Source organism: Crocuta crocuta, unplaced genomic scaffold, assembly GCF_008692635.1.
Source record: "Crocuta crocuta isolate KB4526 unplaced genomic scaffold, BGI_CrCroc_1.0 scaffold155, whole genome shotgun sequence".
NCBI lineage: Eukaryota > Metazoa > Chordata > Mammalia > Carnivora > Hyaenidae > Crocuta > Crocuta crocuta.
Window position 1 is genome coordinate 1,278,776 of NW_027530365.1, and position 27,949 is coordinate 1,306,724.

Here is a 27,949-nt window from a genome sequence, read left to right on the forward strand (position 1 = left end):
TCTTGATTTTCATAGCATTTGTGGAGGTCTGTGTGTAAACACTACAAGTCATGACCAATTGCACACTACCCACGTGAAGACACTGAATTCAGGAGCTGGGAAAAGATACCCTCAGTCAGCTCTTATGAACTGGTGCAAGTTGGCTGATCAAATTTATTGTTGGATCTAATGTAACTTTATTTTTAAGTGCCAGACAATTTTTTAAACTGAAGACTTAATTATTCCCTTCAAATATGGAAGCAGGTCAATTACAGAGGTTGCACATTCAAACAAAGGCACCTGATGTAACTTAAGTGCCAAAAAGTACACACGTTTTGCTCTCATACTTTACAATATACAGTTAAAACTTAGAATTAAAAAAATATCCTTGAGGTTATCCTGAAAGTTGTTGAAAATAAGAAAAGCGCGATTACCGTTATAGGGATTTTCCCCCAAATAGGAACCTGCTATTTAATAACCACTAACTTCACCTTTTAAATTTAACTCTTCTCTCATGAGCACAAAATAGGTTTTTCGACGTTTTGCCCATGTCTTAACAAAAATCCAAAGGACTGTTGTGAAGAACTCTTGTCTAACCAAACCTTTTTGCATTTGTGGTTCACTGCAGCGTCTAATCTGATTCCAACTCAGACAACTGTAACAGCTGGAATGGGCATGTTACCATTCTTTCCCAATCAGCACATTGCTGGGCAAGCCGGGCCAGGGCACGGGAATTCTCAGGAGAAACAGCCAGCCTCGGTGGGGAAGGCAGAAGGAACTTTCTCAGGGTCACAGGCTTATCTTCAGAGCTTTCCACACCTTACTGCAGGAGGCTTGCTGATTGGACACCATAAGCAACAGCAAAGTCAGCCAAGAAGCTCGGAGATAAGTTCAGGGGTAAGCAAATTGTGTTTGTGCATACACACGTGCACGCGCGCGCACACACACACACACATACACACACGTGTATACTACATGTATGTAAATACTCCGCAGGAATATATATGTATATTCCTTTAAAAATATACTTTAAATTATTCTAATTCTGGAGAGTTCTAACGTGGGGCTTATTTTGCATGTAATGTAATTTATGAAGTATCATAAATTATGTATTTTTAAATTCCAAAGAAAGTTAATAATGAGTATAAATATGGATTAGAAACTAGATAGTTCATGTATCAGTGCAATGATGACTTTTTCATAGTGTGCATTTACTTCTCAAAACAGAAGAAAATATAGCACTCTCAATACAACCCTGTTATTATAAGCAAACAAAAACCCATCTTTTGGTAAGTTATGTCAGCTGTTATTTGTGACTATGCTTAATTACTTACCAGTTTGTCTATAAGATAATTTCAATTTGAGTAAAATGAGTTTATGTCTGTAAAATAACTTAAATATGGATTCTTTACTCATAGATATTTGCTTTCTAAAATTTAATATTTCAGTTAGAATTGAAAATTCTAATATTCACAAATGCTTGATATTTTAGAAATAAAATATAAACTGAGTTCAAAAGTTATAGTTTGGAAAAGCTTAAGAGTATCATTAATATTTATCTAATGATATATAATTTATGAGGCTTTCTAATTAAATAATAATGATTTTCATAATGTTTATTTTTCCTACTCTAAATGTATACTCCATAGCTAATTAGGTATTAGTTTAATATTTAAAGGCAAAACCAATTTTATTTTGTCTGAAAAATGTTGCAGTTATTCACATCTAGTCTGCTCAAAAGAATCTAATCTCTGTTTTAATTCAGGAAGTTTTTACTCAATTATTTTATTGGTCCTTAGACCAGTGACATTTGTAAATGTCACTTGGTAGGTAGAATAAAGTACATTTAATTTTTATTCATACCCTGAAATACCTTATGGTTTGTAAGTAGTATAAAACTCAGGTGATAAGCAGCATGTGAGGAAAAAATTCATGTAGTTGGCTGTATTCAAATGTCAAAATAATTAGATTGATTTGGAGGCGGTTTTATTGTCAGCTAGTCATAGCAGCAGGTATGGATGGGATGCCCTACAACTGTTCATTGAGAAAGCTAAGGCAGTACTTGTAGAAGGAATTTTATAAATTTATCTGCAGTATTAATTTCTTGGGTTCTTGAGGGAAATTAAACAATTAGAACGCATACACGAATATGCTATATCTTTTTGCACAGAAAGCACTAGTTCTTTAGAAAAGCTTGATTTGAGGTGATTTGCGTAATAGGCAGAGTCTTTTCAGGAGGAAAACAGCCGAAGTGGTGCAGGGCCAGGAAAACAGGTTCTGTGAAAAAATCGAGGGAAATGGAGACCTGTAACCCTGACAGGGAAGACAAGCTGGATATCCATTTAAAATATATATTCTCAAACTAGTCACATGGTATTTTGTGTTTTACCAGTAGGCAGAACTAATGCAGTAAGTATGACCTACAATAAAGCAGATTTGGGCTTAATATAACAAAGAACAATTGAAGCTTTCAAACAAAGAAAAAGCTTGACTATTTCACAAAGACGTGACTGTCCTGTCACTGAACACAATTAAGTAGACACGAAGTGAGCATTGGTATAGATTGCTGTAGAAGTGATCCCTCTTTCTGACAGTAGAAGTTTGGACCAGGTAACTTCAAAGTATGTTTTCCAAGAATGTAGCAAGATTTTTGATTTTTGTTAAACATATTTGGTTTAACTCGACTTTAGATTTTTAGACTTTAATTTTTAAGAAATATTTTTATTAAGGTATAATTGACCAATATAATTGCAGCATTATATTAGTTTCAGATATACAACATAATGATTTGATACATCTTACATATTACAAAATGATCAGTAAATCTAGGTAACATCCATTACCATATATACATATATTATAATTTTTTTGTGTATGATAGGAACTTTTAAGATCTGTTCTCTTAGCAACTTTCAGATATGCAATGTGATATTATTTACTATAGTCACCATGCTGTATATCACATCCCCACGACTTATTTATTTCATAACTAGAAGTTTGTACCTTTTAATTTTTTTCACCCATTTTGCCCACCTCTGCCTCTGATAAACACCAATCTGTTTTCTATACCTATGAGCTTGTTTTTTCATTTTTTAAAAAATTCTACATGTAAGTAAGATCATACAGTATTCGTTTTTCTGAGTTTTTTCATTTAACATAATACCCTCAAGGTCCATCCTTGTTATCACAAACAGCAAGATTTCTTTCCTATTTAAGACTGAATACATACGCACGTTTTCTTTATTCATCCATCAAAGAGCACTTCTGTTGTTGTCATATCTTGTCTGTTGGGGATACTCCTGCAGTGAACATGGGCATGCAGATGACTCTTGAGATAGTGATTTCATGTTCTGTGAATATATACCCAGGAATGGTATGGCTGGATCATACAGTAATTGTTTATTTTTTTAGGAACTTCCATACTGTTTCCCATTGTGGTTGTTTCAGTTTCCTCCCATTCAGTAGATTGTATTTTCATTTTGTTGATGTTTTCCTTTGCTGTACAGAAGCTTTGTTTGATGTATTTCCACTCATTTATTTTTACTTTTGTTGCCTTTGCTTTTGGTGTTGTATCCAAAAAATCATTGCCAAAACTAATGTCAAAGAGCTTTTTTTCCTATATTTTCTCCTAGGGGATTTATGCCTTCTGATCCTGTATTTAAGTCTTTAATCCACTTTTAGGGAATTTTTGTGTGTGGTATAAGATCAGGGTTCCAGTCTCATTCTTTAGCATATGGACATCCAATTTCCCCACCACCATTTATTAAAGAGATGTCCTTTTTTCCATTGTGAATTTTTGGCTCCCTTGTCAAAGATTGATTGACCACATGTGTGAGTTTATTTTTGAGTTATCTATCCTAACTATGGTGTACAATCTCTTTAATGCGTTGTTGAATTTGGGTTGCTAGTATTTTGTTGAGTTTTGCATCTGTGTTCATCAGGGATATTGGTATGTAATTTTATTTTCTTGCAGTGTTCTTGCTTTGGTATGAAGGTAATGCTGGCCTCGTTAAATAAATTAGGTAAGTGTTTCCTCCTCTTGAACATTTTGCAAGAGTTTCAGAAGAAATGGCATTAATTTTTCTTTAACTGTCTGGTAGAATTCACCAGTGACACCATCTAGTTCTTATGTTTTCATTGTTGGGAGGTTTTTTATTTGATTACTCCTTACTTCATTATTGGTCTATAAGATTTTCTATTTTTATTATGATTTGGTCTTGATAGGGTATAGTTTTCTGGGAATTTCTTTGTAGGTTATCTAATTTGTTGGCATATATTTCTTGGTAATAGTTTCTTACAGTCCCTTGTAAGTTTCTGTGGTATCAGTTTTAATGTCTCCTCTTTCATTTGTAACTGTTGGAGTCCTCTCTTTGTCTCTTGGTTAGTCTAGTCATGGTCTATCTGTTGTGTTTAATCTCTTTAAGATGCCAACACTTAGTTTCATGGATCTGTCTTTCTCGTCTGTATTTCATTTATTTCTGCTCTAATTGTTACTATTTTCTTCTTTATGCTAATTTTGGGCTTAGTTTGCTTCTTTTTCTAGTTTCTTGATATGTAATGTTAGGTTGTTTGAAACCTTTTTTCTTCATGTATGCATTACTATAAACTTTCTTCTTGGAACTGCTTTTGCTGTCCATAAGTTTTGATATACTTCCATTTTCGTTGGTGTCAGGATACTTTCTGACTTTTCTTTTGATTTCTTCTTTGACATATTGGTTTTTCAGGAGTATGCTGTATATGAATTTTCCAGTTTCCCTCCTGTGTTTGATTTCTATTTCATACCACTGCAGTCAGAATAATACCTGGTATGATTTCAGTATTCTTAAATTTGTGCAGACTTATTTTGTGGCTCAACATATGATCCTTCCATCATGTTCTCTTCCTCTTGCCCTCCTTTTCTTTCTTCTTTCCTTCCTTCATTTCTCTTTCTCTCCTTTCTTTCTTTCTTTTCTTTTTTTTTGCTTCTGCTTTTGGTGCCAGACCAAAAAAATCATTGGCAAAATGAATATCATGAAGCTTTCCACCTAAGCTTTAAAGAGTTCTATAATTTTAGCTCTTAATTTTGGTCTTTGATCTTTGAGTTAATTTTTGTATGTGGTGTAGGGTGAGGATCCACTTTATTCTTTTACATGTGATACCCAGATTTCCCAGCACTTTTGTTGATAAGACTGTTCTTTCTCCCATTGAATATTGTCAAAAATCATTTAACCATATACACAGGGACTTATTTCTGAGCTTTCTATTCTATTCCATTTGTCTGTGTGTCTGTCTTTATGCCAGTACTATACTGTTGAGAGTACTGTAGCTTTGTAGTAAGTTTGAAATCACAAAGTATGAGTTTCTATTCTTGTTATTATATTTCACCTTTTTCAACATTATTTTTACTGTTTTGGGGGTCCATTGAAATTCTGTATGAATTTTAGGATAGATTTTTCTTTTTCTACAAAGAAAAGTTGGAATTTTGATAGGGATTGTATTGAATCTGGAGATCACGCTGGTTAATATTGATATTTTAACAACATTATGTCTTCAAATCCATGAACATAGAATGCCTTTCCATTTATTTATGTCATTTATTTCAGCAATATTTTTTGAATTTTTAATATTTAACCCAGCATATTCAAAATACTATTACCAAATGTAATATATACTAAGCTCTTAAGATACTTTGCATTCTTTCTTTGGTACTCTTTGAGATTTAGTATATATTTTAAATTTCACAAACATCTCAGTTTAAACTATCCACATTTTGTATGTAGTCACGTGTAGCTAGTGGCTGCCATGTCAGACAGTGCAGTCTTAGATGTTTTCATGGCTTAATCTCTCACTTTGTCAATAAAGTTTTGACTTTAATCACTTTATTAGAGAAATAAGGGTTTCTGCTTAAATATCACTTGCAGCCATGTTGTGTAGTTTTTAGTGGACAAATATTTTTCCTTCTTGGTTTGGTTAATTCTTAAGTATTTATTCTTTTTGATTATGTTGTAAGTGAAATTGTTAATTTTCTTTTTGGATTGTTCATTATTAGTGTGTAGAAATGTAATTGATTTTTGTAGGTTGATTTTATATCCTGAAAATTTGCTGAATTCATTTGCTCTAATTGTGTGTGTGTGTGTGTGTGTGTGTGTGTGTGTGTACACACTACTTAGAGTTTTCAAGTCATCTGCAAGCGGAGACGACTTTAATTCTGCTGCTCTAGTTTGGATGCCTTTTCTTTTCTGTGCCTAATTCCTCTGGCTAAAACTTCTAATACTCTGTTGAACAGAAGTGGTGAAAGCAGACAGCTTTGTCTTATTTTTGATGTTACAGGGAAATATTTCAGTGTTTGACCATTGAGTGTCATGTTGCCTTTTCATATATAACTTTTGTTGTATTAAGGCAATTTCTCTCTATTCCTAATGTGTTGATCATGTTGAATTTTATTCATGAAAGTGTTAAATTTTGTTAGATGCTTTTTCTGTATCAGTTGAGGTGATCATGTGTTTTTTTTCTCCATTCTGTTAATGTAGTGTATTACACTGAATGATTTTTTGTATGTTGAATCATCCTTGCATTCTAGGAATAAATCCCAGTTGGTTATGGCATATAACCCTTTTAAAAATCCACTAAATTTGGCTTGTTAGTGTTTTGTTGGTGATTTTAGCACAAATAGTTATAAGCGATATTCGATATTGGTCTGTAATTTTGTTTCTTTTTTGTAGTGACTATCTGGCCGCGGTACTAGGGCAATGCTGGTCTCATAGAATGAGTTAAGAAGTATTCTTTCTTTATCATTTTTGTGGAAGAGTTTGAGAAGAATTAGTTTTAATTCCTCTTTAATGTCTTATCAAATTATCCAGTGAAGCCATTTGGTCCAGGGCTTTTCTTTGTTGGCAGACTCTGTACTTTTTAAAATTTTATAATTGATTCTCTTTCATAGCTAGAGTTGAGAACCCCTGATAGGATGGAATCTGATTACCTTGGCAATGTAAGTACTTTAGAAACAATATCTGAGAGTGCTTTGCTGGCTACCTTTACTCAGTTACTGAATTCTTTCTAAAGCATTGTGTTTCCTCATGCTATATGCTGTCCTTTGGTAAATAACTAATGGTTTTAGCTCCCTCCTAGAATCTTATGGTTCCATCTGGGACTGCTTTTGAGCTGTTGTATCTACTTGACTGTGGGTTTCTTACGGGTAGTGTTCCTGTCTTACTCATTTTGGTATTTATCATCAGTGCCCACCACAGTGCCTGAAGCATAGTAACATTCAGTAAACACGTATGAATGGATGAATACATCTGCATCTGGGATTTACATATCACAAGCAAATCTGGACTACTTTGGGACTTATGAAGAGATGCAAGATAGGTTTCTCAATCCAAATACACTAATATTGGCCAGGCAAAGAACAAATAAAAGGAGCTCTGGCTCTCAAATATAGAAATAAGCACCTGAAACTATATTTTCTTCATTCTTCTTAGAGAACAAAATAAAAATTGATTTGGAAATGAAAACTTAGCTGATAGCTTTAACTTTAATTATAGTAATCTGAATTGTCTTCTTTAAAAATTTTTACCAACTGCGAACAAAAAGTAAAAATTTCTGTTGGAAGAAAATGAAATGATCTGAAGAATCAACCCTTTTCTTTTAAAGAAATACTAGAACCCTTATACCTAGTTACATAAAATTATATTGATAGCATATCTTGTCAAGAAATGTGAATTTCTAGGGTTATCATCTAAATGTGTATTTGGATCTTGTTAAATCCACTTATCTTAGAACCAAAGATAAACAAGCTTTCCTTTATCATTTGGCTAAATACAAAATAAAAATCTTAATAAGAAAATGTGGATAACAATATTTCTGGAAAAGAGGTGTGGGATTTGTTTTTTCTTATGAAGATGAATTCCCTCCTAATTCAAATGAGAAGGATTTACATGAAGGCCTTTAATTTTCTTTCAGTTCTGAAGATTTATGGTTCTAGAGGAGTTAAAAAAAAAAAACTAATAGCAAGTGGAATGTGATATTTTTAATCAATATCCAGAAATATCCCATAATTAAATATGTTCAAATGTTAGGTTCCACAGATTTTTATTACACTAGATTGAATTTACTGAAGAATAAACATTACCCTTTCTGCATTTTTATTTTCTTGTACCTCTTATTAAGCACTTACTCTTTTGTTTTTGACAAATAGGCTGCTTCTAAGCATCAGACATCACTGTTAGGAGAACCACCAAAAGAAATACGGCTCAGTAAAAATCCATACTTGAACTTGGCAAGTGTGTTGCCCAGTGTGTGCTTATCAGGTAAGTGAGAGCTCAGTATTAATATTTTGTAGTTGTACTGAATATTTTCCATAACGAGTTTTATTTTAATTTGTAATTTAATGGGAGCAAATAATGCTCATTGACGAATTAAAGCCTAAATTATGACCAGCCTTTAAATTGAAAGAGTAACAAAAATTAAGATACTTAAAGTGCATTCTAATTATTTAAGGAAAATGTCTTTTGTAATGTTTTATTAAGAATATAATTAATGTATTGAATTTTTGAATCATAAAAAATAATTGAGCAAAGGAATTATTGACAATACTTTTAAGGCTTTGCAATACATATGGAACCATATTTTTATATCTATGTAATCTAATATACTTAGAGTATATACTATATACTATCTAAGTAATCTAATAGATCCAGAATATTTGCAAACTACCCCAGAATATCTAAGCTAATGATAATTGGCATAGCTTGAACTCTTATTTACTTTTTTAGAGACCTTCTCAGGCCTTCAGTTGGGATAAATTAATTGTAATTATAAGGGAAAATCACAAATGTGGTATGATCTAGGTACTAGGATATTCACTACAATGTTGGCTGTCAGTTGGTGTAACAGAAAAGTCCCTTAATGTTCATCAATAGTGGAATGGTTAAATAAAAAAGTAGTTAATCATAAAATAGAATACAATACAAATTTTTTTTGGTAATTGAGGGAGAGCTACATGTACTAATATGAAATTATCTCTAAAGCAAATTAAGTGGAAAAAGCCAATATATGCATAAAGAGATTCCATTTGTGTTTATAGCTGCATATTCTTATGTGTGCATATTTATGTATAAATGCATACAGTAAATTTTGGAAAATAAATTCTAAACTGTTACCCCTGGAAAAAAAGAGTAGGATTGAATGAAAAGAGATGAAAGATTTTAACATACATTCTTTGTATTTTATAAAGTATCTTCTTGAATCTAGACATTGATTTGTAGTTTTTTTTAAAGAGCCAGAAAAAAATGTAATGTGCTTCTTTGATATCACATATTTACCACATTTAAAAATGGATGGTTACAACTATTGCGTTAACAAGAATGGTTAGTTTACATTTTATTTGCCTTCTTTTAGAGATTGGATATAGGTCTGAAAAATGTTTCCATCAAAATTATTTACCCATAGGGCAAACTTCCATTTTCAGTTGCTTTAAATGAACAAGACAACATCAATACTATATATTTTTCCCTTGGGCATAAAAAATATAGACATATACTGGCAAATGAAAATTTGTTTTCTACTTTGGAATATTAGTTCTGTATTTTGCTTATAACTTATAATAAAACAACTTTTAGCTGAAATATTATTGATTTTGCCTTTAGCCCCTGCAAGTAAAACCACCCTACAGAAGACTGGAATTGCAGGCAACATTCTGGATGTAATCTCTCAGGGAAGTGAATCACAACACATGTTGGAAAAGTGCATTTCTTATTCTCAACCTTTTGGTGATTATGCACAGGTAAATGATTCTCAGGTTTTGATGGTATCTAGAAAAATTGGCTCAACTATATATTGAGCTCATATTCCTGTAATTGTGATTCCTATAATTGAAATTGTGATTCCTTTAATATCATAGGAAATACCATAGGAAAATAAAATTGCATTCATCTATATAGTATTCCTTGCTCGTTTGGTATTTTAGGCCATGTTCAAGAAATTAACTACCATTTTACTTGGTATTTACCTCTCAGTGTTTACTCAGTGTTTGTTGACTAGTGGTCAACAAACTATAGACCAGAGCTAGCCCCCTACCTGTTTTATACATAAAATTTGATCGGAATACAGCCACATCCATTCATTTACATATTGTCTATGGTGCTGTTGTGCTACAATGGTCAAGTTGAATAGCTACATTGGAGACTAAAGGACTCATAAGATTAAATACTTACTCTCTGGCTCTTTACAGAAACTCTGCTGACTTCTGGTTTATATCAAGGTACACCTGAGTAAGGAACCCAAGGAAATGCCTCTGTTCTTCACCCCTGCTTACTGATACAGAAACATGATCATAATTGCAGGCATTATTTCTGACATTTAAACCAATCAATCACTAACATAAAAAGTATTCTATTCAAAAGGTACATTGTCCCACTATTTAAATAAGTCAATTTTACTCTGACCTTTTCTCCTTCAGGTTATTTTCAGTGGCTTAAGCGGAGAGCATATATCATGTTAGTATAGGATTATATAATCATGAGAGTCTTATAATCAACAGTTCTGATTCTTTCTGATTTCTCAGCATATCAGCTCCTCTGCTCTGTCCTGTCTGTGTGAGCAGTGCTTCCACTTTGATTTCCTTGGAGCAACTGTGTTTGCCTCACCTGTCTCTAAAACCTTACAAAAGAAAACCTATGTGAATTCACGTGGAACTGATTTCTTGTTACGCTTTAACGACTGGAAACTAGGATACTAGAAACACAGGTGTAATAGAGTCTGTAAAAAATGGTGCAGCAGGGTATTAGAATACTATATAATAGTCTCCAACCTATCTGTGGAAAAGATGGAGAAATATGGGTTAAAAGATGATATAAGTAGGTGGCAACAGACCTGTATCTAAGGACTAGTAGTCATGAATTAATACAACTTGGAAAGCATTCTCTTACATGTTTCATATGACTCCATTTTTGTTCCTTTATTAACATTTTTTAAAATATTTTTATTTCTAGGGGAGAGAGAGAGAGAGAGAGAGACAGACAGACAGACAGCGTGAGCAAGGGAGGGTCAGAGAGAGAGGGAGACACAGACTCTGAAATAGGCTCCAGGCTCTGAGCTGGCAGTCAGCACAGAGCCCGACGCGGGGCTCGAACCCACGAACCGCGAGATCATGGCCTGGGCGAAAGTCGGACGCTTAACCGACTAAGCCACCCGGGCGCCCCTATTAACATTTTTAAGTAATGATTGAGATAAGGACATTAATTGTATGCGTATTATATTTACAGGTGATAGAATCCAAGGGAATTCTCAGAGATGTGTAAAATCATTTATAAATAATTTATAGTTCTGTAAATTAGAAACAGCCTAAATTTCCAATAATTTATGAGACTAAGTAAACAAATCACGTCATATTTATCCCAGATATACAATGCAAATATTAAAAATCATGTAAAATACCATGTAAACTCATGGTAAATGTTTCATAATCTCTTGTTAATTTTTAAAATTTATAAAATATAGTCCTATATAATTTTATCTTTTTTTTATAAGGAACAAAAAATACTTTTATAAACAGAAGGAAGCACATTTTTAAAAATTTAAACATGTATGATTTAACTTTTTATTTTTCATCACTTAATTTTATCGTGATATATGTACTCTTTAATCCCATCCACCATTTCCCCTACCACCTCTTCTCTGTAACCATCACTTTGAGTCTGTTTCGTGGTTTGTCTCTTTTTTCCCCCATGCTTGTTTGTTTTGTTTCTTAAATTCCACATATGAGTGAGATCATATGGTATTTGTCTTTCTCTGATTTCTATTGCTCAGCATAGTACTCTCTAGCTCCACTTATATTGTTGCAAATGGCAAGATTTCATACTTTTTATGACTGAAGAATGTTGCTTGCATATATGTACCACATCTTTATCCATTCATCTGTCAGCGGACACTTGGGCTGCTTCCATATATTGGCTATTGTAAATAGTGCTGCAGTAAACATAGGGGTGCATGTATCCTTTTGAATTAATGTTTTTGTATTTTGGGGGTAAATGTTCAATGCTAATATTTCTGGATCCTACAGTAGTTCTATTTTTAATATTTTGAGGAATCTCAATCTTGTCTTCCAGAGTGGCTGCATCGGTTTGCATTCTCAACAGCACGAGAGGTTCCCTTTTCCTCCCCATGCTCGCCAACTCTTGTTTTTTAACTTTTTTGTTTTGGCCATTCTGACAGGTATGAGGTGATATCTCATTATAGTTTTGATTTGCATTTCCCTGGTGATGAGTGATGTTGAACATCTTTTCATTTGTCTGTTGGTCATCTATGTGTCTTCTTTGGAGAAATGTCTATTCATGCCTTCTGCCCATTTTTTAAATGGATTGTTCATTTTTGGGTGTTGGGTTGTATATTTTGGATACTAACCCTTTATCAGATATGTCATTTGCAAATATCTTCTCCCATCCAGTAGATTGCCTTTTATTCTTGCTGATGATTTCCCTTGCTGTGCAGAAGCTTTTTATTTTGATGTAGTCCCAGTAGTTTATTTTTGCTTTTATTTCCCCTGCCTCAGGAGACCTCTAGAAAAGTGTTGCTATGACCAGTGGCAGAGAGAATACTGCCTATGCTCTCTTCAAGTATTTTTATGGTTTCAGCCCTCACATTTAGGTCATTAATCCATTTTAGTCTATTCTTGTGTATGGTGAAAGAAAGTGGTTCAGTTTCATTCTTCCAGTTACTCCAGCACCACTGGTTGAAGAGACCATCTTTGTCACATTGGGTATTGATTCCTCCTGTTGAAGATTAAATGGCCATGTGATTGTGGGTTTATTTCTGGGCTCTCTCTCCTATTCCACTGATCTGTGTGTCTGCTTTTATTCCAGTAGTATTCTGTTTTAATTACTACCACTTTGTAATATAACTTGAAATCTGGAATTGTGACACCTCATTTTGTTTTTTCTTTCCCAAGATTGCTTTGGCTCTTTGAGGTCCTTTGTGGATCCATACAGATTTTAGGATTGTTCATTCTAGTTCTGTAAAAAATGCTGTTGGTACTTTAATAGGCATTCCATTAAATCTGTAGATGGCTTTGGGTAGTATAGACATTTTAATAATACTGATTTTTCCAATTCACGAGCATCAGTGTCTTGCCATTTCTTTGTATCATCTTGAATTTCTTTCATCAGTGTTTTATAGTTTTCAGAGTATAGATCTTTCACCCTTTGGTTAAGTTTATTCCTAGATGTTTAATGTGTTTATATGTGCAGTAATAAATGGGATTGTACTTTTATTTATTTTTTAATAAAGTTTGAAAGAGAGCACAAGTGGGCCAAGGGGCAGAGAGAAGAATCCCAAGCAGGTTCCACACTGTCAGCACAGAGCCCCACATGAGGCTTGATCTCATGAACCATGAGATCATGACCTGAGCTGAAACTGAGCCATCCAGGCACCTCAGATTGTATTTTTATTATTAGTGTATAAGAATGCAACAGATTTTTGTACATTGGTTTTATATCCTCTGACTTTACTGAATTCATTTATCACTTCTAGTAGTTTTTTAGTGGAGTCCTTAGGGTTTTCTATGTATTGTATCAAGTCATCTACAAATGCTGAATTTTACTTCTTCTTTACTAATTTAGATGCCTTTTATTTCTTTAAGTTGCCTAAATGCTGTGCCTAGGACTTGCAGTACTGTGTTGAATAAAGTGGTGAGAGTGGACATCCTCATCTTGTTCCTGACCGTAAGGGAAGGCTCTCAGTTTTTCCCCACAGTGTATAGTGTTCGCTGTGGGTTTTTCAAATACGGCTTTTATTATTTTGATAAATGTTTCCTCTAGACCTACTTTGCAGAGAGGTTTTATCATGAGTACGTGTCATACTTTGTCAAATGCTTTTTCTGAATCTTTTAAAATGATTATAGAGTTTTTATCCTTTGTCTTATTGATATGATGTATCATGTTGATTGTTTTGTGAATATTGACCCATTCTTGTGTCTTGGGGGAAAAATTTCCCCTTAATTGTAGAGTATTGAGGATTTTTATTTTTACATCTATATTCACGAGAGATCTTGGCCCGTACTTCTCTTTGTCTGTGTCTGGGGTGGGGGGCAATGTCTGTATCTAGTTTTGGTATCAGGTTGATACTGGCCTCATAGAATTTAGAATATTTCCTTCCTCGTCTGTATTTTGGAACAGTTTGAGAAGAGTAGGTATTAACTCTTTTTTAAATGTTTGGTAGAATTCGCCTGTGAAGCCATCTTGTCCTGGATTTTTGGTTTGGGGAAGTTATTTCATTTCTGATTCAATTTCCTCACTGGTGATTGGTCAGTTTAAATTTTCTGTTTTTCTCTGCCCTAGTTTTGGTAGATTATATCTTTCTAGGAATTTATCTGTGTCTTCTAAGTTGTCCAGTTTGTTGGCATATAGGTTTTCATATGAGTGTCCATGTGTTTTAGGATGGCTATGTCTGTTACGGATAACATGTGTTTTAGGATGGATATTCGGAGTATGTCTGTTAAATCTGTTGCTATTTCTCCTCTTTCATTGGTAATTTTGTTTATTTGGTGTTCTCTCTCTCTCTCTCTCTCTCTAAATGAATCTTGTTAAAGGTTAATCAGTGTTGATCTTCTGAAAGAAACAGCTCTTGGTTTCATTGTTCTATTTTTTTGTTTGTTTCTATATCATTTATTTCTGCTCTAATTTTTATTATTTCCTTCTTTTGCTGGGTTTTGGTTTTATTTGCTCTTCTTTTCCTAGCTCCTTTAGATGTAAGGTTAGGTTGTTTGTGATTTTTCTTGCTACTTGAGCTACACCTTTATTGCTGTAAACTTCCCTCTTAGAACAGCTTTTGCTACATCCAAAAGATTTTGGACTGTCATGCTTTCATTTTCATGTGCTTTCATGTAGTTATTGATTTTTCTGTGATTTCAGGAATGACCCTTTCATTGTTTAATGGCATGTTATTTTAACCTCTGTGTATTTGTGCTCTTTCCAGATTTTTTCTTGTGGTTAGTTTTTAATAGTGTTGTCCAAAAAAAGATGCATGATCTGTTTTTGATCTTTTTGAATTTGTTGAGACTTGTTTTGTGGCCTAATATGTTATCTGTTCCAGAGAATGCTCCATATGTGCTTGAAAGAATGTGTATCCTGCTGTTGTAGGATAGAATGTTCTGAATATGTCTGTTAAATTCATTTGGTCCAGTGTGTCATTTGAAACCATTGTTTCCCTATTGACTTTCTATTTAGAGTATCTGTCCATCAATGTAAGTGGGATGTTAAAGTTCCCTACCGTTATTGTATTACTATTGGTTATTTCTTTTATGTTTGTTATTAACAGTCTTATGTATTTGGGTGTTTCCATATTGGGAGCATAAATATTTATAATTGTTGTATTCTCTTGTTGGATTGTTCCCTTTATTATTATACCATATCCTTCTTTGACTCTTATAGTCTTTGTTTTAAAGTCTATTTTGGAGATACCTGAGTGGTTCAGTTGGTTAAATGTCTGACTCATGATTTTGGCTCAGGTCATGATCTCACGGTTCATGAGATTGAGCCTTGTGTCAGGCTCTGTGCTGACAGCATAGAGCCTGCTTGGGATTCTCTCTATCCCTTCTGTTGGCACAGACAGCCCTCCACCCCCACCCCACCCCCACCGCCTGTGCTCACTCTCTCTGTCTCTCTCTCAAAATAAATAAACTTAAAAAAAATAAAGTCTATTTTGCCTGATATAAGTATTACTACCCCAGCTTTCTTTTGACACCCATTTATCATGATAAATATTTCTCCTCCCCTCACTTTCAATCTGCAGATATCTTTGTATCTGAAATAAATCTCTTATAGGCAGCATAGAGATGGGTCTTTATCCACTCTGACACCCTATGTCTTTTGATTGGTGCAGTTAGTCCATTTACATTCAAAGTAATTACTGATAGACATGTGTTTATTGCCATCTTGTTACTTGTTTTGTGGTTGTTTTTAAGTAGATTTTCTCTGATCTTTGCTTGTTCTCATAGTTTGATGGCTCTCTTTAGTGATACATTTGGATTTCTTTTTTCTTTNTCTCTGACACCCTATGTCTTTTGATTGGTGCAGTAGTCCATTTATATTCAAAGTAATTACTGATAGACATGTGTTTATTGCCATCTTGTTACTTGTTTTGTGGTTGTTTTTAAGTAGATTTTCTCTGATCTTTGCTTGTTCTCATAGTTTGATGGCTCTCTTTAGTGATACATTTGGATTTCTTTTTTCTTTATTTTTTATATATCTATCATAGGTTTTTTATTTATGGTTACCATTAGGTTTATATTAACATCTTCTGTGTATATTAAGCTGATGGTCATTTAAGTTTGAATCCATTCTTTACTCCTCTCCCCACATGTTTTAGGTATATGGTGTCATATTTTACATCGTTTTATGTGTCCATTGACTGATTTTTACGGAAATATTTATTTGTACTGCTTTTGTGTTTACTTGCCATACTCTCACTCGTGAGACTCCTCTTTAATATTTCTTGTAGGACTGGTTCAGTGGTCATGAACTCATTTAGTTTTTGTCTGAGAACCTCTTTAATCTCCTATTCAGAATGAAAGCCTTGCTGGATAGAGTATTCTTGGTTGCATGTTTTTGTCTTTCAGCACTCTTAATATATCATGCCATTCCCTTCTGGCCTGCAAAATTTCTACTGAAAAATCCTGATAACCTTATGGGGTTTCCTTTGTGTATAACTGTCTTCTTTTGCTGCCTTTAAAACTTTTTCCTTATTGCTACTTTTTGCCATTTTAATTACTGCGTGTCTTAGTGTGGACCTCCTTGCTTTGAATTTTGGAGGGAGCTCTCTGTGCCTCCTGGATCTGGATGTCTATTTACTTTCCTAGATTATTTCCTTAAATAATTTGTTTGCCCTCTCATCTCTTTTTTTCCTCTGAGATCCCTATAATATGAATGTTCTTATGCTTGATGGAATCATTGAGTTCCCTAAGACTATTCTCAATTCGCATAATTTCTTCTCTTTTGCTCAGTTTGGTTACTTTCCATCACTCTGTCTTCCAAGTTATTGATTAGTTCCTCTGCTGCCTCTAGCTCATCCATCCCATCAAGTGTATTTTTTATTAAATTTTATTGTGTTCTTGATTTCTGATTCATTATTATTATTTTTTTTAATCTCTGTGTTGTGCCTCACTCTTTTCTCCAGGTCAGGGAGTATCTTTATGATAGGCATATTACTTCTGTCCTTTTCACTGCTGTCTCTTGCTGTGGTTTGGTCCTTCTTTTGGAATGTTTCTCTGTCTCCTCATTTTCTCTAACTTCCTCTGTCTGTGTGTTAGGAAAGTCAGCTACTTCTCATGTTCTTAATGATAATAGCCTTATGAAGAATAGACCCTCCGGTGTCCCACAGTGCACTGTCCCCTGTTCTCCAGGACCTGGCCCTTCAGTGTCTCTGTGTGTTGCGTGACACTCAACCCTGCTGTTGAGTCTTGGCCTATTTTTCCTTCAGTCCAGTGGTCTGCAGAGGCTCTCTAGCAAGCTGCGCAGCGGTCTGCTTGCTAAATGAGACCTGCCGCCATTACTGCCAGAACTGAGGTCCCACAAAAGGCACAGGTCAGGAGATGTGTTCTGGTCTTCTGGGGAACAGCTCACAGTGCCAAGAATAAAGCATGTATGACTGGGAAAGGCAGATCTGCTTAAGTCCGGGGTGGAGACTTGGTGTAAACAAGTTAGGAAAGGAGTGTTGGTGCCATACTGGTTTCCACAGATGGCCGTTGTTTATGCTGGGAGGGCAATGGTGCCTGGCAGCTCCGTTGTTCCCAGAGGGGTCTCTCTGTGATCCCTGACTCTCCAGGCCATGCTCCCAGATGAGCAAAGCCCTCTTCTTCCTCTCTACCCCTGCGTTTTCAAACTGTTTGTCGACACAGTATCTGCACAAGCTATTTACTGTGCTATCTCTTTAAGGTCGGGGCTTCTGCCTCCTACTGCCATCTAGGCTCTCCAAGAGCTCAGCCTGCTGATTTTTAAAATTCCAGCCTTTAAGTCCTGCTGGTTTTAAGAACTCAGAAATTTTGCCCCTCTCACTTTCAAAAGCAAATATTATGGAGATTTGTCCTCCTCATTCATGAGCTCCCCAGGGTGAAATCTGTTTTCTACCCTTCTCTGGCAACATTGGCTCCCTCCCCACCATGGACACCACGATCTGTTTCACTCTCAGGCCGTGTCTTCAGCCTTCCTACCTTCTTCATTGTGGCCTCTCTCCTGCCTTCAGTTGTGGAGTTTGTTCTGCCAGTCTTTGGGCCATTTTCTAGCTTATTTACACTGACCGCACTGTTCTGTAGTTGTATCCATGAAACAAGGCAGTTGTAGGGTCCGCCCATTCCACCTTCTGCCCAGCTGACATGTATGATTTAATTTTTTAAGTTAATTTTTTCCTTACCTTTGCGTTCATTTCACTTTTGAAATTTGTTCTTTTTTCAATAACAATTTTGCTTATTAGATTACTGTGGTTCATTGTGTACTTTTCATCGCCACAGAAGACACTTCTCTATTCACACGTGGAGAAGTTCTGTGGTAAAGATGCCTTTACGTTGCCCTCCTCCTCCTGCCTCCATACTTGCTTACCTGGAGACACCGTGGATGTGGGGCTCTTTCCTGGGCTCATTGCCCCCTTCAACAGTCTCGGTTCCTACCTTGCGTTTGTTCATCAAGTGAGTTTTGTTGTCAGCCTTGTGTTCTTTCATCCTTGTGAAGCGAACTCGATTAGATGTTACTAATGGAATGAAGTAACTAGAAAAACAAGTGGCCATGTTTTAGGAATTTTTTGTATTTGTACTGGTGGAATGGAGGAAGAGGTCTAAGGAAAAGAAACCAACATTTTGTTTTGTTTTGTTTTGAACACTCGCTATATGCTTTGTGATGTAAGCATTTGACCTTTCTGACAACCCTGGGAGACTGTCCCTCGATACAAGTAGAAAGGCATAAAGAAGTTAATAATCTTTGTAAGTTCATGCAGTTAGCAAACAATTTCTGTGATGACCAAGTCCACACTATTTTCATTATACCGTGGAGAAGTTTCTTCAGCCGTGGAAGTAGGGTCTCATAAAAAGTTTGTTTCTTTGTGTTAGCTGCTAAACCTAAGAATTGGGAGAGATGAATGTGTCGAGGTCCAGATGAATATAATAATCCCTATTTCCAATAAAACTATCACATTTAAAAATCCTAACTGGTATTCCAATATTGGTGAAGTTGCCTGTATCACATTATTTCTCCTGCAGATAACCATTATTAAAACTGGACTAAATATGAAAGAAAAACAACTATCTGAAGGCTTGGGACATGATCAAAAGCAAGCAGGACCTGAAGGGGAGTTAGTCCTTGATAGATGGAAACTGCATTAGATGAGACTTGTCTTTGTGTGGCTTTTTGCCTAACACCACCTGCAGTCCATACACTTACTGCTGGTGGGGTCAGAGCACACAGTTCAGAATCATTAGCAAGGCTGGAAAATAAGCATGAAGTCGCTAAAAAAGGGGTTGCTTAGGACGGAGCCTCAACATCTCTGTGTAAACTCAGAAGCATACACTTAACTGACTGTGCATGTTTGTGAGGAGGATCCCAGGTCCTGGTGGAAAACAACAGCTGGCAGATGATGAGAACTGAGAGCAGATTGAATTCCTCCCCTGCACAGAAGAGACAGGGTTTTGGAGTCTGAGTTCAGCAAAATTATCTCCTTGTTACAAAAAAATCAATAATCACCAGAGAAAGATTATACACTTACAGTCTTTATGATATACCATGTATAGTGTTCAGTGAATAAACATTACTAGATAGCTGAAGAAACAAGAAATGTGGCAATTAAGAAGAGTAATTATGGGCACCTGGGTGACTCAGTCGAGCGTCTGACTTCAGCTTAGGTCATGATCTCGTGTTTCATGAGTTCTAGCCCCACATCAGGGTTTGTGCTGACAGTCCAGGGCCTGGAGCCTGCTTCAGATTCTGTGTCTCCCTCTGTCGCTGCTCCTCCCCCCGCCCCCACACACACTCTCTCTCCCTCTCTCTCTCTCTCTCTCTCTTTTTCTCATTCTCTCTCTCTCTCTCAAAAATAAATTTTTTAAAGTAAAAATTTTTTAAAGTAAAAAGTAAGTAAAAAAGTAAAAAATTTTTTAAAGTAAAAAAATTTTTTAAAGAAGAAAAGTAAATAATAGAAACTGACCCCAAGATGACCTAGATGTCGGTCTTATTTAAAACAGCAATTATATGTTCAAGAGCTTAAGGAAAATAAAGTCATAGTGAATAGGTGGGGATTTTCAACAAGAAATTAAAAAAGTATAGCAACTCTATAATTGAAAAGTGTAGTATCTGGAAACAAAAATATAATGGATGGGCTTAGCAGAGGATTGGAGAAATCAGGAAAAAAATTTATTAACATAAAGACAAATAATTCAGTCTGAAGAACAGAAATGAGAATGAAAATCAGTGAACAGATCCTCAAGAACTGAGGGACAATATCAAGCCGTCTAAAATAAGTGTAATTGGTGTTCCAGGAAGACCCGTAATGTGACCTGAAATATTTGAAGAAATAATGGTAAAAATCTCCCAAATTGGCTGTAAAAACCTACAGACCTAACAGGCTCAGACATCTCCCCTGCAAAGCAAGATAAATAAAAACAGTTTACCTAGACACATCAATTAATATGATGAAAACCAAAGTTAGAAAGAGAGTATCTTGAAAGTAACTAGATAAAAACAATGCACATTTTTCCTAGGGCACATTTCTCAGCCTTGGCATTGACATTCTGGACTAGGTAGGGGGTGGGGAGACTATCCTGTGCATTGGGAGATATTTAGCAGTATCTTGTCCTCTACCCATTAGATTACCCCTTATGGAGAACTACTATGTTAAAATAACTGGTAATATGTAGGTAAATAAAATACTATATATTTTCTCAATTTATTTAAAAGCAAAATTATAACATTGTGGGGTTTGTAATTTAAATAGACATATTTGATAACTGTACAAAGGACACTATAGTATGGGGTGAATGAAAGTATAGTTGTGGGATTATTGCATTTTATATGAAGTAGAATAGTAACACTGAGTAGACTATGATAAGTTATGAAACACATTGTAATCCATAGAGCAACCATTAAAAAAATACAAAACAGTATACTAAAGTGTCAGTAGTTTAATTATACTGGAATTCTAAGAACATTTGATTAAGCCAAAAAATATCAGAAAAGGAAATAAAAAACGAGGATGAATAGAAAACAAATAGCTAGGCAGGAAACCCAAATTGAGTGATAATAAGAGTTAAAATAGAGTACAAGCTCCAATTAAAGAGGTTGTCAGAGCAAGGCTTGACTATATACTTTTACTGCTTCTTTTTAACATTTTACTGGAAGTTTCAGTCACTGCAGCAAGGTGTTTTAAAAGGGATATGAAATGGGAAGAAAAAGTAAAAGTCTCTCTTTGCATATGATGAGTGTCTATATGAAAAATCCTTAAGAATCTAAAAAGCAACCATTAAAACTAATAAACTTTGCAAAGTCACAAGATAGGGCAGTATGCAAAAATCAATTGTGTTTCTGTGTACAAGCAGCAAACAATTAGAAAATAAAGTTTTTTAAAATTTCCATTTACAACAGAATCAAACCTGAAATACATAGCAATAAGTTAACAGAAGATTTGTAAGAACAATGAAAACAACAAGACATTGCTGAAAGAAACTAAACAAGATGTCTGTGGATGGAAAGCTATACATGTCAATGAATTGGAAGACTTAATATTGGTAATATATCAGTTCTCCCAAAACTGATTTATAGATTCAGTGTTACCCCAACTAGTTTCTCAGCAGGCTTTTTCTTAAAAGAATTTGACAAGCTGATTTTTAAAGTCTGTATTAAAATGCAAAGGAACTAAAATACCCAAACAGTCTTATGAAAAAACAAATGTAGAAGACTTCCTCCATATGATTTCAAGATTTACTACAAAGTCATAACAATGAAGCATAGGGGTTTTGGCAAAGTGACCGGCAAATAGATCACTACAACAGAACAGAGTCTAAATATGCCCATGCTTAAATGGTAAACTGATTTTTGAAAAAGATGCCAAAACAATTCAATAGGTAAAGAGTAGCAATGTTGTTAGAACAGTTGATTATCCATACTGGAAAACGTGAATCCTGACTCTTGCCTCAAACTATACTCTAAAATTAATTTGCAGTGTATCATAGGCCTAAATGGAAAATCCAGGCCAAATGGATATCAACAAAAAAAATGGCACAATAAGAAACTAAAAATTCTCTCATCAAAAAAAAAAAAAATATATATATATATATAAAACTGGCAANGGAGAAATTAGTACTCTCATACATTGTCGGGAGGGAATATAAAATCATGCAGCTGCCTTAGAAAAATTAGGCAGTTTCTCAAAATGTTAAACACACAGTTATCATATGACCTAGGAATCACATATCCAAGAGAATTGAAAATATACTGTCCCCATACAAAATTGGAGNTTAATTTTCATAGCAGCATTATTCATAATAGCCAAAAGGGAAATGACCCAAGTGTCAGTTAATGAGTGAATAAACAAAATGTGGCATATTCCATACAATGACATGTTATGTGCCTATAAAAGAAATGGAATACTGATCTTTGTCACTATATAACTGAATTTGAAATCATTATGCTAAGCCAGATTCGAAAGGTCCCATATGATGCTGTTTATATGAAATATCCAGAATAGGCAAATTCTTAGAGAAAGTGAACAGTTACTAGGGGTCAGGGAAATAGGAGTTGTGGAGTAACTGTTTACAGGTACAGGGTATCCTTTATGGAGTGATGAAAATGGCCTGGAATTAGATTGTGGTCATGGCTACACAACCTTATGAACATCAACAAATGGTGTACTCATAAAATAAAAAGCCTAACTGTACTAAACAGAGGGAGGTGTTTTCACAGTGTTTTAGAGATCCTCAAAGTATCTAATGATAAGAAAACTTAATTACAGATCTAGTTCTAATTTGAAAACAATTTAAAATGGGCTATACATCCTATTTCTCTAGTTGATTATAACAGTTGGGTACTGCCATTGAGCCAACATTATTTCTTTTCTCTAAAAGTGTACCTTTTAAATATTCTTTTTAAAAGTTTTAAAATAATTTTAAAGAAGTTTTTATTTATTTATTTTGAGGAAGAAAGTGAGAGAGAATGTGAGCTGGGGAGGGGTAGAGAGAGTGGGAGAGAGAGAATACCGAGCAGGCTTTGAGCTCTCAGCGCAGATGCGGGGCTCAAACTCATGAACCAGGACGACCTGAGCTGAAACCAAGAGCTGGACAGCTAACTGGCTACACTACCCAGGCTGCGCTTAAATATTCTCTTACTGAGAAAATTTAAATCAAAAATAGATGTAGTTATTTAAAAATGTATAATACTCTGTCAATGAGAGTAGCATGATGGCTCTGTGATCCTGTGAATTTAAATATATGAATGGAGTTTGAAATGTCAGGTTCCGAGAGAGGTACATCTATGTCAGACGGCTGGGAGAAGCCTACTTTAAGGGAAAAGCCTTTGAGCCAATTTATTAAGTTTTTATTAAATGCCTAACCTAACATCTACTTAAAATCTGTCAAAAACAAGACATTCCTTCCTCCCCTATTTTAATAAAGCAGGTAAAATAGGTCAAAATTTCTCTTAAGCATCTTTTCAGTTTGGCCTCCTAATTAGTTTTAATTACGTAAGGAATGATGTAAGAATTACTTCTGCTGTGTCATAGGACTGTTAAAATTGTGATTTGAGGTTTTCATGTGACTCTCGCCTGGTGTGTTGCAGGTTAAGAGAATACTATTTACCTGCCTGTTGTCCTCTTGTGTTGCCCTTGGTTACAGGGGTCTTTCCTGAAACGAAGCTGATTGCCTGTTTCAGGGAATCAACCACAGAATGTGTGATAAGACTTTGTGATGAGGAAATAGGAAACTAAAAAATGAACAAAAAGGCCTGCTTGGCGTTCACTCCTTTCATATGGAGCGCAAGGCTGCCACCTAGTGGGCAGACAGTACAAGGAGCCCTGCCAAAAAGGTTTTTGTGACAAAAAGAACCTTGTGATAGATACTAACTATATAGATTGTTTTTAAAAACCTAAGTCTACTTTAAACTATAGTTATGAAACTACAGATAATATAGTAACCCTAGCCAATAATTTGGAAAATACTTTTTAGGAAATGATTTTGCCAAAAACTGTAATTAAGAAAAACAATAATTTGGAATTTAGTTACCTTCGTTAGTTTAAAATCTTTTGTTTATAAACCAAATCAGTGTTTTAAATGTTAAAAAAATAAAATAAGCGTACAATTTAAAGATAGTTTTGAACTGCTACTCTGACACGTTAGTCTAATTTTTCAAAGGATTTTAATGTGTATATTTTGATATTTTAAGAGTCCTTATTTTTTTTTACTTTTTATTATTTTTAAATAGTTTGCTGTCACGTTGGTTTCCATATAACACCCAGTGCTCATCCCCACAAGTGCCCTCCTCCATGCCCATCCCCCCTCCCCCCCACACCCATCAGTCCTCAGTTTTTGTCAGCATTCAAGAGTCTCTCATGGTTTGCCTCTCCCCCTTTCCCCCACCATTTCCCCCCTTCTTCTCCCCCTTGGTCCTCAGTTAAGTTCCTCCTAATCCTCCTATACGTGCAAACATAAGATATCTGTCCTTCTCTGCCTGACTTATTTTAAGAGTCCTTATTAAGCATTCTTAGGGACAGCTGGGTAGTTCAGTTGATTATGTGTCCGACTCTTGATTTCAGCTCAGGTCGTGATCTCATAGTGGTGAGATCAAAGCCAGTGTCAGGCTCCGCACTGAATGGTGGAGCCTGCTTAAGATTTTCTCTCATACTCTTCTGTTCATTCTCTCTCTCTCTCTCTCTCTCTCTCTCTCTCTCTCTCTCTCTCTCTCGCATGCTCTCGCATGCTCTCGCATGCTCTCGCTCTCTCTCGCATGCTCTCTGTCTTACTCTCTTTCTCTGTTTCTTTCACTAAATAAATAAATATTTTAGAAACCATACTTAAACCTAAGGTATAGATTTGTATAACTTGGTACACTGAAATTAGTGGGGCACTCAAATATTACTTTTATTTTTTTGGAATGTGCTACAATACTTTTGGAGGATCAGTCCTTCAAAGTTAAGACTTAATGTCACTCATGAAGAAAGGCAGGTAGCTGAGAAGCAAAAATTAATGTAAAAATCGAAGACCTCTATATAAGAGAGAGACATTTTATTGTTATATCCTACATGTCGCAAAATAAAGCAAAATGGGTTTTAAAGCATTTTTAACTAGAGAAAAGAGAAAAAGTGTATTTAAATAAAATGGTATGCTTAATGCAGAAAAGATGAACGAATTCATGTTTCTTTAGGTGTAAAGTCCAAAGAGCTGGACTTGAAACCCTAAGAAAGGAATATTAAGAGTTTGATTCAGATTCTAGAAGAACTAGTACAGTTGTTCCCTTTTGGCTCTCCATCTCCTCTAACTTCCCTAATGAGACAAGACCTGGAGAAGGTAAAGTTGGGCTAAAGGTAAAGGTGAGGCTCACGCCAGTCAGAGAGGCTAAAATGAGCAAATCAGAGAACTCTAGATGCTGGCGAGCATGTGGAGAAACGGGCACCCNAGGCCCAATTTTCCAAAAACCAGTTTGTGTATTTAGTGGACACTAAGCTATTACACCCCTTTCAGAAGAACATGAATGATACCTATTGTGAATTTGGACCAGGAGCAGAGAAGCCAAATAAAATTCACACCCCAAAGTGGGGCACCTGGGTGGCTCAGTCGGTGAAGCATCTGACTTCGGCTCAGGTCATGATCTTGCAGTTCATGAGATGGAGCCCCGCGTCAGGCTCTGTGCTGATGGTGCGGGTTCTCTCTCTCTCACCTCCTATGTCTCTACCCCTTCTCCACTTGTGCATGAGTGCTCTCTCAAAATAAATAAACTTAAAGCCCAAAGGAATGTCCCTGAGGGATATTTCAGATGCTGTTTTCACGAATTCTTATAAGGTCTTTTAAAAACTAGCTTTCAGTTCAGTTATTGAAGTGAGCTTAAATATTGAGCTTAAGACACATCTGAAGCATTAAACTTTGCCTGTCAAAAAGTGAAACCATGACATTCTAAATTCACATGGAAAGAAAAGAAAATTACTCTACAATTACATGAAGATAAAAATATTTGCTTTAATTAAAGGAAGAAAATATTTCTTTCTTCAAAGCCAACAATAAAATAGCAACTGCATAAGTACAGAATGGGCTTCATAGTAATTAAATGTGTGCAAAAAAAGGGATTTTTAAAAATAAGCAAAATTGGGATAATGAAAAGGACACCAATGTGAGAAAAAATGGGTCGGATTCATGGCTCTAACATTTAATAACCTTGTGATTTAAGCCAAGTCCCATAAGTTATTTGAGCTTCTGTTTTTCACACCTATTCACTGGAGATTGTTCCTTTTTTGCTTACTGCGCAGGGCCGACATTGGTGATACAGTGTAGGCTATCATCATCATTAAATTTTGTTAGTTTATCTCTCAAGTGTATTATGGTTTGGATATTTTGCTAATTTGATTCCCACCTGAATAGTGTACATTTTCGTCTACTCAGTGTCTTGCTTTAGTCTCTCCAAAGCATAAATGCCCATAAATTGTTTTTTCAGATTTTCAAAGTATACCACTTTCTTTTCTTTCTTGTAAAATTTTAGTCAAAGTTTTAAGTCACATATAATCTGTGTATTTGCCCACATGCATATATCTAGTGCCTATCTCTTTCATTTCCACATTTTTTTTAATAGAGCTGCTTATTTTTCTAGATTCCAAGATCAGATTATTCCACTTATAATCTTAGCCTGGCATTCCAGCCCCTCCATGACTGAGGCCAGCTTGCCGTTCCAACTTCATTTGCCCCTATGCTCTTCCACGGACCAGCCACTGCGCCCCATCACAGGCCCATGTGTTCCTACAACCTGCCTTTGCTCAGGCCTTTCCTCTCTGCTAGAACTGTCATTCTTGGTCTCCTCATGTCCATATCCAAAATCATCTCCAAATCCAAATTCAGACGCTTTTGTCCATATGTCTCACACCTTCCTCTCCCATTTTCCCTTCTATGAAAAAGCTCGAGCACGTTGCCTCTTTCTCTTTCATCATAGTGGTGTTCTCTCTTTAGAAGTATGTTTTGTGCTTTTCTTACTTCCCCTATGATATGAGCTGTTGGAGGGCACAGTCCAATCTTCATTTATCTCGGTAATCTTATAGCACACAGCCTAGTGACCTCAGTAGTTGTCTCTGAAGGAATGGATGTCCATGCCCTGCGAAATATGAAATAGAGGGAAGAGTATTTGCCTGCTTTGTATATACTCTTCCCCTCTCTTGTGGTTTCCGGTCTCTCTCTCTCTCTCTCATCCTGATTTACTTCCCTGAGAACACTGAACTTTGTTTCAAAAATGTTAATTATCATCACTTCCCATTGTACCCAACAGTTCTTGCACTAAAAATTAGATATCTTTGATAGAGCGTATCAGAAAAATTTTTCTTTCTCCCAGTCGTATGGGTGATAATGACGTCCATTTTCATTTCCTCTTCTTACTGATACTTCCTGTGCTGCTCAGTGAAGTGTTTTGCTGATCTCTCCTACATCACACTTGATTCTTACTTCCATGGTGTAGAACACAACTGGGAAGTCCTTTCAGTGGAAGCACATAATAAATTTCCTGCCTGGCTTCTGGGAATAAAGATAGCACAGAAAGAGAGGAAAATTCACAGTATTGATTTGCTTTATACTAAAGCATGAAACATGGACGACTACATAGCAGGAAGATTCAAGGGAAAGGAATTCAAAGTGTGCAATTTCCAGACCCCAGAGTTAGGTATTATTTCTCTCCTTGTTATCTTTGAAAAATGAATTGGGCTTTTCAAAATTTAATTTAATGGACTAACCATTTACTAGAGGAAGAACACTAATAAGAGAAAGAGTTCTTTATACCTGAAGCTA

General features: G+C 35.4%; 1 protein-coding gene across 1 annotated transcript in view; it reads left to right on the forward strand.

The window, feature by feature from the left end:
- The window catches only part of RAVER2 (ribonucleoprotein, PTB binding 2), a 90,222-nt gene that overhangs the window by 51,471 nt on the left and 10,802 nt on the right, over positions 1 to 27,949 (forward strand). Inside the window, exons 10-12 of the mRNA XM_077766124.1 lie at positions 608 to 876; positions 8,156 to 8,267; positions 9,606 to 9,742. Coding sequence (XP_077622250.1) covers positions 608 to 876; positions 8,156 to 8,267; positions 9,606 to 9,742 — 518 coding nt within the window. The remainder of the gene's footprint in view (positions 1 to 607; positions 877 to 8,155; positions 8,268 to 9,605; positions 9,743 to 27,949) is intronic.